Genomic DNA, 15,403 nt, shown 5'->3' with positions numbered 1-15,403 from the left:
CTTTTAATATATTAAAAACATTCCATCCAATGAACATGGGGGAAAAAAGCTCTAATTTTGACAGAAAAAACTTGAAACCAGGTCATGTGCACAGACATGAAGACATGATCCATGCACATTTTTCATAATCAAAACTGTATGAAATTTGTAGGTTTTTACCTGGCCTTTCAAAAAAATCTTGTTTCAGGGTACGGTTTCCTGCTCCGAAAGGAGCTACAGTGGCTGCAAATAAGTTTTCAATTTTCACTGCCAAAAAAACAGGATGTTTACAAAGTTGTCTCCCCTCAAAACATGTAAAGTTAATTTAATTTTTAAAAATATTTCAATCATTCAACCTGTTTTAATTGAAAGCTAATTAACTATTTTTTACAATCAAACACAAAAAACATGATACTTTTGCACCAATTGAGTTAATAAACAGGGGTTTCCCTCCATGGTTATTTTTAGTCAGGGAATAACCCCTAGTTTTTTATACGAAACTGTTTATAGCACCCTATGGCGTTCATTATCACTGAACTAGTATATATTTGTTTAGGGGCCAGTTGAAGGACGCCTCCGGGTGTGGGAATTTCTCGCTACATTGAAGAACTGTTGGTGACCTTCTGCTGTTGTATTTTTCTATGGTCGGGTTGTTGTCTCTTTGGCACATTCCCCATTTCCATTCTCAATTTTATTCTGTTGAACAATGAATATTCATTAAAATAAAGTATGTCTTATTCTTATATTATATAAATACATGTCACATGCTCATAAGTTTTTTTTAAAAGATATCAATCAGCTCTATCACACTCTTACCTATGTCACATGTAACATGTCTTTAAAAAAAAGATTGTCATACAAGGTAAAACACCCAGTCTACTTAAATAATAGATTGATTTTGGTGAAATCCAGTGTCAGTACACAAAGGTTACGTAATGGATTCAAGCTGATTGAGAATATTCCAACTAAAATTTATTGCTAGCTGTTGTCATCTGATAAACTTTGGAAAATAATCTTTTCTGCACTTGAGGAAAATAAATTTAGCAAGATTAATATTTTACAAATATTTTTAGGATAAAAAATAAATAAAACTTTGATAATTTGTTTTGCAGAAATTTTAGTGATTTTGAAGTGAAGTATGGAAAAAAATATGTTATTTATTATTGAGAAAATGCTGTATCAAATTGAGAATGGAAATGGGGAATGTGTCAAAGAAACAACAACCCGACCATAGAGCAGACAAAAGCAGAAGGGTACCAATGGGTCTTCAAAGCAGCTAGAAAATACTGTACCAAGAGGACATCCTCAGCTGGCCTCTAAATAAAATTGTGTACTAGTTCAGTGAAAATAGACATCACACTAAACTCCAACAGATATAAATGAACTAAAATTTAAAAAAACATACAAGACTAACAATGGTCTGAGGCTCCTGACTTAGGACAGGCGCAAAAATGCAGCCAGGGTTAAACATGTTTTGTGAGATTTCAACCCTCTCCCTATACCCCTAGCCAATGTAGAATAAAGAAACACATAGCACAGTATTGCACAGTAAAACTCAGTTAAAAAGAATTCTGAGTCTGATGTCAGAATAGGTAACAAAAGAAACTAAGCAAAATGACAATGATACATAAATTAACAAAGGATTATAGGGTTATTGCATGAATATCGGGGAATATTGTCCAGAGTAGAATTTTATATTGCACGAGCTTGCGAGTGCAATATATGTTCTACGAGGGACAATATTCCCCAATATTCATGCAATAACCCTTTTATTGTATAGCAATATTATATTTGAAAGTACAAATTGGTTTAAACTAAGATTTTGTCGTTGATGACATCATGAATTTTGAAGATTTATTGCACTAGTGCAATATTGGAATTTATTGCACGCTGACTTTTGGTTACTTTCTGTGGGAAATATTATATTGCTATACAATAATACTAGATATTGTATCCAAATAATGTTATCATAATTTAAGATGTGATTTTTTTTATTGTTTTTGGTCACAATTTTGCAAATAAAAAAATTGCATAAATTTCTGAATATAAACAGTACTCTACAAGTCCTATATATTATCATACCTTCAAAATCAATATCGATGGTCAGTACATTTTTATTTTTTGCACCTTTTGGATTGTAGTCGTCATGTAGTGACTGAAAGAATCCTGCTTTGACTGGAGATATGTCTGGTGACAGTTCTCTGTAGCGTTTCTGCTTATCTTTCCGACGTTTATGGTTGGAGACATGGAGCAGGACAATAATTGTCACTGATAATGCCTGGTGTGTTAAGGAACAATGGGTTACATTAAAACAAAGGATCAAATTTGACTCAATCCATTAATACTTAGATAAATGCAAGCCAAATCAATTCATTTGTGCATGGTAATTACAAAAGATGAATCTGGATTGATTTACTGCTATAATAGAGTATTACAGCCGATTTCATTGAGTGTGTAGGGAAAGGAATTATCTTTGGTTAGCTAGCTTGCTAGATGAACCATGAAGTCATTATTAGGTTAGGTAGTCTGTCATCCTTTCGAAGTAGTTTAGTCCTACAGACAGATAAATTGGTTACCTGTCAGACTAGTCTACTCTTAAAGAACGTTAGTTTGCCTAACCTAATAATGACTTCACACGTTTTCAGCTAGCAAGCATATAATAGAAAATAATTTTTGGACCAGTCAATCTATTTTTTTTCACCAAATCAACAAAAGAGAATATGATCTCCATATCTACTGGTAAAGGATACAACTCCCACTAAGACATGTTTCCAGTACCCTTTTCTTCCCTTGTTACACATCTGTAATCTTCTGTTATGTATCTCCTGATCAGGGAGCACCAGAGAATCCCAGCCTGGGTTACAGAGACAGGAACTTTTATTGGGTAACAGTATCCCATGATTACATGCCATTCTTCTCTGAAAAAGTATTTAAAAAAAGATTATAATCAATTGTTGTATGTTCTTTTATCTCATTGGTGAGTTTCGTGGCATGTTAATATGAGTATGACCCCATTCCAACTTGCAACATTATGAAAAGTGAAAAAACTGAAACAGTTCTGTAAATTTTAATGAAATTTCTTTCTCCGGACACATTTTGTTTACATTTTATTATGTGTTTATCAATGTGTTACCTCTGCATACCACTCAAAAAAACTTCTGTCCTCTACAGTTTATTAATGTGTTAACTCTGCATACCACTCAAAAAAACTTCTGTCCTCTACAGTTTATCAATGTGTTAACTCTGCATACCACTGAAAAAAACTTCTGTCCTCTACAGTTTATTAATGTGTTAACTCTGCATACCACTCAAAAAAACTTCTGTCCTCTACAGTTTATTAATGTGTTCAAGTTACCCCATCTGACAAACCCCATATTGCATGTTTAACTGTATTTAAGTTAAGTTATATGGATAAAAGGAGGATGTCGAGGTAAACTGAAATGGGACAACGTTCCAACAATTAAAATACATAAAGACAAATGTTGTTAATGTTTAACTGTCAATAAGTTTTGTGTCACATTTTTCTTTCAAGGGTATTTATGAAACATTGTGTGTAAACATCAGATAAATACCTCAGTCATCCAATCTACTTCTTCATAGTCAGCATGATAATCATGTTTCCCTGACAACAGCTTCTTTTCTTCCTTAGTCATAAACTTAGGTCTAGCTACATTCTTACAGGAATTACTCTCGATATCAAAAACCTAAGAAACAATAGAGACAATTATTAATACTTAAATTAAATTGAAAACATCTTGTAAGACCTAAAATTTAAAATCCCAAACAATGTGTTGGAAGAGCATCATACTGACTCTGTATTTGTAACTTTGACCAACTCTTCTTCAGGATCATATAAAGTAAATCAAGTACTTTTCAAATTTTCTCAAGTGATAACTGTAATTGAAAGAAAGGGCTGATTAAAAATCTCAGTATGCTTGCACTCAAACCTGAAATACAAGGGCTTCTTAATGTCTGAGGTAACATTTCTATTAATTGGAATATATAATTTTAACATAATAGAATAATACCATAGCTGGTGGGATGATGTTACTCCCAGGACAGTCAGGTAAAGGGGAACACAGCCTGCTAGTCTCGTTGAAGTAGTTACGATGGCCATGGTACTTCATATCACACATTACTGGTGAACAATGATGGAATCTGTCCTCATCTGGTGACGGACATTTGTGGGGTATACGAACGTCAAACAAATATTCTGTAATACAAGCATAATATCAAATACCTCAATGTAATATATAACTTATAAGAGTATTACAAAAAATATATAGCATGAAAACATGTTTCTATATAATATAAAGATGTTGTAAAAAAGAGGTGCAAATTATCATTAGTCTAATTTGGTAGTTACAATAATTGGAACATATTCGCTGTCATCTGTGAAAAGGATATTCCATGACAGTCATCCAACTCATGATGGCATAGTAAAACTAACAAATTGATGATTTCAACTCCACCACTTTGAACTCTTGCTTAAATAGCTTCCTTGTGAGCAGCAAACCTCAATCAAAGAAATCATGATAGAAAATACAAGCCCTAGAATATTGTATCAACTTAGAGATACATACTCTGTATGCAGGCGCTGTTGGTATGCTGCCACACAAAAATAGAAAGTTCACAATTGGGATGCTGTAATCATCTCTTTTGTAATAAAGTTTTGCTTTGAACAACCAGCACTCACAGTAGTATATATATTTTAAGATCAAAATTATGAGGCTGCTATGTATACAAATTATCTCCTGGGACCAGGATTACATTCCTTTAAAGGAATGGATATCTGACCTAGTCTACTGCCTTCATAATAATAATTTGGTATAGAATGATTTAACTTAAGAAAGGCTTTATTGGAGCAATAGTACCAGCATTTTTTATATCTAGGGGAAGGCTATTCCAAAGTCAAACTGTTGATGGAAGGAAACTATTCATTTAATAAGTAGTTCAACAGGGTACTGATGTAAAACTATTTGTGTAACCAGTTCTATTCTGGTGTACGTTTCTAAACTGATCAGGTATGATATCATTTAGATAACATGGGGTCTTTCCATTCGCCATATTATGAAAAAATAAAAGTTTATGCATATCTCTTCGCTGTTGAAGAGTCTCCCCTCTGCATTCTGCCAAAAGTAAGCATAGACTGGTGAGTTTTGTTGCACCAGTAACAATGTGTGCCACATCATAATTTATATGTTCAAGCTTGACAGTTATCACAGACAACATCTGTCTCAGGCCACATTGACAAGAATGTCTGTTTCCCCTCCCCCGAGACTACCCTTTGTAAACAGACCAGGTAGGCATGTATTTTTTTATTTTTTTAAACTGATCGGGTATCATTTTTTTTATGGCTGTCATAGCATGGTCACCTGAATTGTTTGGGAGGGGAAACAAACATATATTATATTTTGGCTTCAAAATTTTCAAATAAGGAGTGTACGCAGTTAAAATACATAATTTCAAGAGATCTTCTGTCAAGCCTAAATTTTAGGGGACGCAGTAAGTTTAGTCGAGGTAATGTCTTTGATGTATTTTTCGATGTGACGATTCCATGTTCATCACTCAAGAAAGTTAATCCTTAAGTGCTTACAAGTTTGAACTCTTTTTCTTATCATCTTATGACGCCATTCATATTCAAAGGTGGATGATAATCTGGTTCACTTTTTCCTGAGAATACAATGGATTCTGTCTTAGAAGGATTAAAATTTACTAACCATTTATCAGCCCAGCTATTTATTTTACGCAAGTTGTAGTTTGAAGAAATCGATGAAACTAGTGGATTATCTACAACAGCATAAATGCATGTATCATCAGCGAATAGTTAAATCTTACAGCTTACTTCATTATTATTGTCATTAATATAAATAAGGAACAACAAGGGCCCAATAATTGAACCCTGGGGTACTCCAGCATTTACATCAGCCCAGGAATATTCTACTCTGTTTAAGGCTTTGCTAAGAACGTTACAAATGTATAAAAGCTGATTTCTGGTGGAATGGTTAGGCATGAAACCAGACTGGTCCTCGGTAATCAAAACTCGTATGAAGTTAAATATGTGCTTATAAACACAACGCTCAAAAACTTTACTCATCACCGAGAGAAGAGATATTGGACAATAATTACTAACGATGCTTTTATCATCATTCTTGAAACAAGGAATTATATTAGATACCTTCCATGTGGACAGGAACTATTTTGTTCTAAGACTTCAAGTTGAAAACAGTGCATAATGGTTTTGCTATTATATCAGCAACAGGCTTTAGAATACAACCGCTTATAGAATCAGGCCCCGAAGCCTTGTTGACATTTAGAGTTTGAAGAATGTCTTTAACTTTGTACGTTCGAAAACGATACTACTTAATCATCTATCTGAAGGGATGTTGTCCTTAGGCAGTTATTTGTTGCTTTCGTCGATATTAGACTGTGACTCAAAATAGTCATTGAATGCCTCTGCCTTTCATTTATCGTCATCAATTATAAAGTTTTTTAAATTGACAGGGGGGATATTCATGTCTCCAGATTTTAAGTTGGTTATATGGTAGACTAAATTCCACCAAACTTTGGTTGAAGACATGGTCTTTCTAAGCTTTTCCATCAATTTGTCATTCTGTATTACGTTCACAGTTTTGTTGCGGCTTCTTCAAAATTGAAGCCATTTTTGGAGACTATTTGCCTTTTTCGCTTTCTTCTTTTTTATTTGTACAATTCTTGTCCTTTCTTGCGTGTTGGAAAGATAGTACATGTAGCTAGACTATCAGAAAATACTTACCATTAACAAATTCAGGTAAGAATGACACAGGTTTCTCATATTCCAACGTAGTGTTGAATACAATCTGTAAAATCTGTGTAAAGTTGTCTGCTTTAAGAAACAGTATACACATACCAGCCATATCATGTGGATACTGTAAAAATAACAAGTTTGTTGAATAAGGGGACATAGTCTGTGTAAAGTTGTCTGCTCTAAGGAACAGAATACAAATACCAGCCATATCATGTGGATACTGTAACAAAAACAAGTTTGTTGAATAAGGGGACATAGTCTGTGTAAAGTTGTCTGCTCTAAGGAACAGAATACAAATACCAGCCATATCATGTGGATACTGTAACAAAAACAAGTTTGTTGAATAAGGGGACATAATCTGTGTAAAGTTGTCTGCTCTAAGGAACAGAATACAAATACCAGCCATATCATGTGGATACTGTAACAAAAACAAGTTTGTTGAATAAGGGGACATAGTCTGTGTAAAGTTGTCTGCTCTAAGGAACAGAATACAAATACCAGCCATATCATGTGGATACTGTAAAAATAACAAGTTTGTTGAATAAGGGGACATAGTCTGTGTAAAGTTGTCTGCTCTAAGGAACAGAATACACATACCAGCCATATCATGTGGATACTGAAACAATAAGAAGTTTGTTGAATAAGGGGACATAGTCTGTGTAAAGTTGTCTGCACTAAGGAACAGAATACAAATACCAGCCATATCATGTGGATACTGTAAAAATAACAAGTTTGTTGAATAAGGGGACATAGTCTGTGTAAAGTTGTCTGCTCTAAGGAACAGAATACAAATACCAGCCATATCATGTGGATACTGTAAAAATAACAAGTTTGTTGAATAAGGGGACATAGTCTGTGTAAAGTTGTCTGCTCTAAGGAACAGAATACAAATACCAGCCATATCATGTGGATACTGAAACAATAACAAGTTTGTTGAATAAGGGGACATAGTCTGTGTAAAGTTGTCTGCTCTAAGGAACAGAATACAAATACCAGCCATATCATGTGGATACTGTAAAAATAACAAGTTTGTTGAATAAGGGGACATAATCTGTGTAAAGTTGTCTGCTCTAAGGAACAGAATACAAATACCAGCCATATCATGTGGATACTGAAACAATAACAAGTTTGTTGAATAAGGGGACATAATCTGTGTAAAGTTGTCTGCTCTAAGGAACAGAATACAAATACCAGCCATATCATGTGGATACTGTAAAAATAACAAGTTTGTTGAATGAGGGGACATAGTCTGTGTAAAGTTGTCTGCTCTAAGGAACAGAATACAAATACCAGCCATATCATGTGGATACTTAAACAATAACAAGTTTGTTGAATAAGGGGACATAATCTGTGTAAAGTTGTCTGCTCTAAGGAACAGAATACAAATACCAGCCATGTCATGTGGATACTGTAAAAATAACAAGTTTGTAAGGGGACATAGTCTGTGTAAAGTTGTCTGCTCTAAGGAACAGAATACAAATACCAGCCATATCATGTGGATACTGTAAAAATAACAAGTTTGTTGAATAAGGGGACATAATCTGTGTAAAGTTGTCTGCTCTAAGGAACAGAATACAAATACCAGCCATATCATGTGGATACTGTAAAAATAACAAGTTTGTTGAATAAGGGGACATAATCTGTGTAAAGTTGTCTGCTCTAAGGAACAGAATACAAATACCAGCCATATCATGTGGATACTGTAAAAATAACAAGTTTGTTGAATAAGGGGACATAGTCTGTGTAAAGTTGTCTGCTCTAAGGAACAGAATACAAATACCAGCCATATCATGTGGATACTGTAACAAAAACAAGTTTGTTGAATAAGGGGACATAGTCTGTGTAAAGTTGTCTGCTCTAAGGAACAGAATACAAATACCAGCCATATCATGTGGATACTGTAACAAAAACAAGTTTGTTGAATAAGGGGACATAATCTGTGTAAAGTTGTCTGCTCTAAGGAACAGAATACAAATACCAGCCATATCATGTGGATACTGTAAAAATAACAAGTTTGTTGAATAAGGGGACATAGTCTGTGTAAAGTTGTCTGCTCTAAGGAACAGAATACAAATACCAGCCATATCATGTGGATACTGTAACAAAAACAAGTTTGTTGAATAAGGGGACATAGTCTGTGTAAAGTTGTCTGCTCTAAGGAACAGAATACAAATACCAGCCATATCATGTGGATACTGTAACAAAAACAAGTTTGTTGAATAAGGGGACATAATCTGTGTAAAGTTGTCTGCTCTAAGGAACAGAATACAAATACCAGCCATATCATGTGGATACTGTAAAAATAACAAGTTTGTTGAATAAGGGGACATAGTCTGTGTAAAGTTGTCTGCTCTAAGGAACAGAATACAAATACCAGCCATATCATGTGGATACTGTAAAAATAACAAGTTTGTTGAATAAGGGGACATAGTCTGTGTAAAGTTGTCTGCTCTAAGGAACAGAATACAAATACCAGCCATATCATGTGGATACTGTAAAAATAACAAGTTTGTTGAATAAGGGGACATAATCTGTGTAAAGTTGTCTGCTCTAAGGAACAGAATACAAATACCAGCCATATCATGTGGATACTGAAACAATAACAAGTTTGTTGAATAAGGGGACATAGTCTGTGTAAAGTTGTCTGCTCTAAGGAACAGAATACAAATACCAGCCATATCATGTGGATACTGTAACAAAAACAAGTTTGTTGAATAAGGGGACATAGTCTGTATAAAGTTGTCTGCTCTAAGGAACAGAATACAAATACCAGCCATATCATGTGGATACTGTAACAAAAACAAGTTTGTTGAATAAGGGGACATAGTCTGTGTAAAGTTGTCTGCTCTAAGGAACAGAATACAAATACCAGCCATATCATGTGGATACTGTAACAAAAACAAGTTTGTTGAATAAGGGGACATAGTCTGTGTAAAGTTGTCTGCTCTAAGGAACAGAATACAAATACCAGCCATATCATGTGGATACTGTAACAAAAACAAGTTTGTTGAATAAGGGGACATAATCTGTGTAAAGTTGTCTGCTCTAAGGAACAGAATACAAATACCAGCCATATCATGTGGATACTGTAAAAATAACAAGTTTGTTGAATAAGGGGACATAGTCTGTGTAAAGTTGTCTGCTCTAAGGAACAGAATGCAAATACCAGCCAAATCATGTGGATACTGTAACAAAAACAAGTTTGTTGAATAAGGGGACATAGTCTGTGTAAAGTTGTCTGCTCTAAGGAACAGAATACAAATACCAGCCATATCATGTGGATACTGTAACAAAAACAAGTTTGTTGAATAAGGGGACATAGTCTGTGTAAAGTTGTCTGCTGTAAGGAACAGAATACAAATACCAGCCATATCATGTGGATACTGTAACAAAAACAAGTTTGTTGAATAAGGGGACATAGTCTGTGTAAAGTTGTCTGCTCTAAGGAACAGAATACAAATACCAGCCATATCATGTGGATACTGTAACAAAAACAAGTTTGTTGAATAAGGGGACATAGTCTGTGTAAAGTTGTCTGCTCTAAGGAACAGAATACAAATACCAGCCATGTCATGTGGATACTGTAAAAATAACAAGTTTGTAAGGGGACATAGTCTGTGTAAAGTTGTCTGCTCTAAGGAACAGAATACAAATACCAGCCATATCATGTGGATACTGTAAAAATAACAAGTTTGTTGAATAAGGGGACATAATCTGTGTAAAGTTGTCTGCTCTAAGGAACAGAATACAAATACCAGCCATATCATGTGGATACTGTAAAAATAACAAGTTTGTTGAATAAGGGGACATAATCTGTGTAAAGTTGTCTGCTCTAAGGAACAGAATACAAATACCAGCCATATCATGTGGATACTGTAACAAAAACAAGTTTGTTGAATAAGGGGACATAGTCTGTGTAAAGTTGTCTGCTCTAAGGAACAGAATACAAATACCAGCCATATCATGTGGATACTGTAAAAATAACAAGTTTGTTGAATAAGGGGACATAGTCTGTGTAAAGTTGTCTGCTCTAAGGAACAGAATACAAATACCAGCCATATCATGTGGATACTGTAAAAATAACAAGTTTGTTGAATAAGGCGACATAACCTGTGTAAAGTTGTCTGCTCTAAGGAACAGAATACAAATACCAGCCATATCATGTGGATACTGAAACAATAACAAGTTTGTTGAATAAGGGGACATAATCTGTGTAAAGTTGTCTGCTCTAAGGAACAGAATACAAATACCAGCCATATCATATGGATACTGTAAAAATAACAAGTTTGTTGAATAAGGGGACATAGTCTGTGTAAAGTTGTCTGCTCTAAGGAACAGAATACAAATACCAGCCATATCATATGGATACTGTAACAAAAACAAGTTTGTTGAATAAGGGGACATAATCTGTGTAAAGTTGTCTGCTCTAAGGAACAGAATACAAATACCAGCCATATCATGTGGATACTGTAAAAATAACAAGTTTGTTGAATAAGGGGACATAATCTGTGTAAAGTTGTCTGCTCTAAGGAACAGAATACAAATACCAGCCATATCATGTGGATACTGTAAAAATAACAAGTTTGTTGAATAAGGGGACATAATCTGTGTAAAGTTGTCTGCTCTAAGGAACAGAATACAAATACCAGCCATATCATGTGGATACTGTAAAAATAACAAGTTTGTTGAATAAGGGGACATAATCTGTGTAAAGTTGTCTGCTCTAAGGAACAGAATACAAATACCAGCCATATCATGTGGATACTGTAAAAATAACAAGTTTGTTGAATAAGGGGACATAATCTGTGTAAAGTTGTCTGCTCTAAGGAACAGAATACAAATACCAGCCATATCATGTGGATACTGTAAAAATAACAAGTTTGTTGAATAAGGGGACATAGTCTGTGTAAAGTTGTCTGCTCTAAGGAACAGAATACAAATACCAGCCATATCATGTGGATACTTAAACAATAACAAGTTTGTTGAATAAGGGGACATAATCTGTGTAAAGTTGTCTGCTCTAAGGAACAGAATACAAATACCAGCCATGTCATGTGGATACTGTAAAAATAACAAGTTTGTTGAATAAGGGGACATAGTCTGTGTAAAGTTGTCTGCTCTAAGGAACAGAATACAAATACCAGCCATATCATGTGGATACTGTAAAAATAACAAGTTTGTTGAATAAGGGGACATAATCTGTGTAAAGTTGTCTGCTCTAAGGAACAGAATACAAATACCAGCCATATCATGTGGATACTGTAAAAATAACAAGTTTGTTGAATAAGGGGACATAATCTGTGTAAAGTTGTCTGCTCTAAGGAACAGAATACAAATACCAGCCATATCATGTGGATACTGTAACAAAAACAAGTTTGTTGATTAAGGGGACATAGTCTGTGTAAAGTTGTCTGCTCTAAGGAACAGAATACAAATACCAGCCATATCATGTGGATACTGTAAAAATAACAAGTTTGTTGAATAAGGGGACATAGTCTGTGTAAAGTTGTCTGCTCTAAGGAACAGAATACAAATACCAGCCATATCATGTGGATACTGTAACAAAAACAAGTTTGTTGAATAAGGGGACATAATCTGTGTAAAGTTGTCTGCTCTAAGGAACAGAATACAAATACCAGCCATATCATGTGGATACTGTAACAAAAACAAGTTTGTTGAATAAGGGGACATAGTCTGTGTAAAGTTGTCTGCTCTAAGGAACAGAATACAAATACCAGCCATATCATGTGGATACTGTAAAAATAACAAGTTTGTTGAATAAGGGGACATAGTCTGTGTAAAGTTGTCTGCTCTAAGGAACAGAATACAAATACCAGCCATATCATGTGGATACTGTAAAAATAACAAGTTTGTTGAATAAGGGGACATAATCTGTGTAAAGTTGTCTGCTCTAAGGAACAGAATACAAATACCAGCCATATCATGTGGATACTGTAAAAATAACAAGTTTGTTGAATAAGGGGACATAATCTGTGTAAAGTTGTCTGCTCTAAGGAACAGAATACAAATACCAGCCATATCATGTGGATACTGTAAAAATAACAAGTTTGTTGAATAAGGGGACATAGTCTGTGTAAAGTTGTCTGCTCTAAGGAACAGAATACAAATACCAGCCATATCATGTGGATACTTAAACAATAACAAGTTTGTTGAATAAGGGGACATAATCTGTGTAAAGTTGTCTGCTCTAAGGAACAGAATACAAATACCAGCCATGTCATGTGGATACTGTAAAAATAACAAGTTTGTTGAATAAGGGGACATAGTCTGTGTAAAGTTGTCTGCTCTAAGGAACAGAATACAAATACCAGCCATATCATGTGGATACTGTAAAAATAACAAGTTTGTTGAATAAGGGGACATAATCTGTGTAAAGTTGTCTGCTCTAAGGAACAGAATACAAATACCAGCCATATCATGTGGATACTGTAAAAATAACAAGTTTGTTGAATAAGGGGACATAATCTGTGTAAAGTTGTCTGCTCTAAGGAACAGAATACAAATACCAGCCATATCATGTGGATACTGTAACAAAAACAAGTTTGTTGAATAAGGGGACATAGTCTGTGTAAAGTTGTCTGCTCTAAGGAACAGAATACAAATACCAGCCATATCATGTGGATACTGTAAAAATAACAAGTTTGTTGAATAAGGGGACATAGTCTGTGTAAAGTTGTCTGCTCTAAGGAACAGAATACAAATACCAGCCATATCATGTGGATACTGTAACAAAAACAAGTTTGTTGAATAAGGGGACATAATCTGTGTAAAGTTGTCTGCTCTAAGGAACAGAATACAAATACCAGCCATATCATGTGGATACTGTAACAAAAACAAGTTTGTTGAATAAGGGGACATAGTCTGTGTAAAGTTGTCTGCTCTAAGGAACAGAATACAAATACCAGCCATATCATGTGGATACTGTAAAAATAACAAGTTTGTTGAATAAGGGGACATAGTCTGTGTAAAGTTGTCTGCTCTAAGGAACAGAATACAAATACCAGCCATATCATGTGGATACTGTAACAAAAACAAGTTTGTTGAATAAGGGGACATAATCTGTGTAAAGTTGTCTGCTCTAAGGAACAGAATACAAATACCAGCCATATCATGTGGATACTGTAAAAATAACAAGTTTGTTGAATAAGGGGACATAATCTGTGTAAAGTTGTCTGCTCTAAGGAACAGAATACAAATACCAGCCATATCATGTGGATACTGTAACAATAACAAGTTTGTTGAATAAGGGGACATAATCTGTGTAAAGTTGTCTGCTCTAAAGAACAGAATACAAATACCAGCCATATCATGTGGATACTGTAAAAATAACAAGTTTGTTGAATAAGGGGACATAGTCTGTGTAAAGTTGTCTGCTCTAAGGAACAGAATACAAATACCAGCCATATCATGTGGATACTGTAACAAAAACAAGTTTGTTGAATAAGGGGACATAGTCTGTGTAAAGTTGTCTGCTCTAAGGAACAGAATACAAATACCAGCCATATCATGTGGATACTGTAAAAATAACAAGTTTGTTGAATAAGGGGACATAGTCTGTGTAAAGTTGTCTGCTCTAAGGAACAGAATACAAATACCAGCCATATCATGTGGATACTGAAACAATAACAAGTTTGTTGAATAAGGGGACATAGTCTGTGTAAAGTTGTCTGCTCTAAGGAACAGAATACAAATACCAGCCATATCATGTGGATACTGTAAAAATAACAAGTTTGTTGAATAAGGGGACATAACCTGTGTAAAGTTGTCTGCTCTAAGGAACAGAATACAAATACCAGCCATATCATGTGGATACTGTAACAAAAACAAGTTTGTTGAATAAGGGGACATAGTCTGTGTAAAGTTGTCTGCTCTAAGGAACAGAATACAAATACCAGCCATATCATGTGGATACTGTAAAAATAACAAGTTTGTTGAATAAGGGGACATAGTCTGTGTAAAGTTGTCTGCTCTAAGGAACAGAATACAAATACCAGCCATATCATGTGGATACTGTAACAAAAACAAGTTTGTTGAATAAGGGGACATAATCTGTGTAAAGTTGTCTGCTCTAAGGAACAGAATACAAATACCAGCCATATCATGTGGATACTGTAACAAAAACAAGTTTGTTGAATAAGGGGACATAGTCTGTGTAAAGTTGTCTGCTCTAAGGAACAGAATACAAATACCAGCCATATCATGTGGATACTGTAAAAATAACAAGTTTGTTGAATAAGGGGACATAGTCTGTGTAAAGTTGTCTGCTCTAAGGAACAGAATACAAATACCAGCCATATCATGTGGATACTGTAACAAAAACAAGTTTGTTGAATAAGGGGACATAATCTGTGTAAAGTTGTCTGCTCTAAGGAACAGAATACAAATACCAGCCATATCATGTGGATACTGTAAAAATAACAAGTTTGTTGAATAAGGGGACATAATCTGTGTAAAGTTGTCTGCTCTAAGGAACAGAATACAAATACCAGCCATATCATGTGGATACTGTAACAATAACAAGTTTGTTGAATAAGGGGACATAATCTGTGTAAAGTTGTCTGCTCTAAAGAACAGAATACAAATACCAGCCATATCATGTGGATACTGTAAAAATAA

The 15,403-nt window shown here is 34.6% G+C and overlaps 1 protein-coding gene across 5 annotated transcripts in view; it reads right to left on the bottom strand.

Annotated features, from left to right (window-relative positions):
- Positions 1-15,403, bottom strand: part of LOC139493181 (uncharacterized) — a 38,868-nt gene that overhangs the window by 11,062 nt on the left and 12,403 nt on the right. For all 5 annotated transcript variants that reach the window (XM_071281371.1, XM_071281369.1, XM_071281368.1 and 2 more), the window contains exons 6-10: positions 6,755-6,887; positions 4,008-4,192; positions 3,552-3,683; positions 2,730-2,897; positions 2,062-2,257 (exon numbers count right to left, since the gene is read on the bottom strand). In XM_071281371.1, coding sequence (XP_071137472.1) covers positions 2,062-2,257; positions 2,730-2,897; positions 3,552-3,683; positions 4,008-4,192; positions 6,755-6,887 — 814 coding nt within the window. The remainder of the gene's footprint in view (positions 1-2,061; positions 2,258-2,729; positions 2,898-3,551; positions 3,684-4,007; positions 4,193-6,754; positions 6,888-15,403) is intronic.

Source organism: Mytilus edulis, chromosome 10, assembly GCF_963676685.1.
Source record: "Mytilus edulis chromosome 10, xbMytEdul2.2, whole genome shotgun sequence".
NCBI lineage: Eukaryota > Metazoa > Mollusca > Bivalvia > Mytilida > Mytilidae > Mytilus > Mytilus edulis.
Note: the sequence above shows the minus strand (reverse complement) of the source record. Positions and strands in the feature narration are given on the sequence as shown.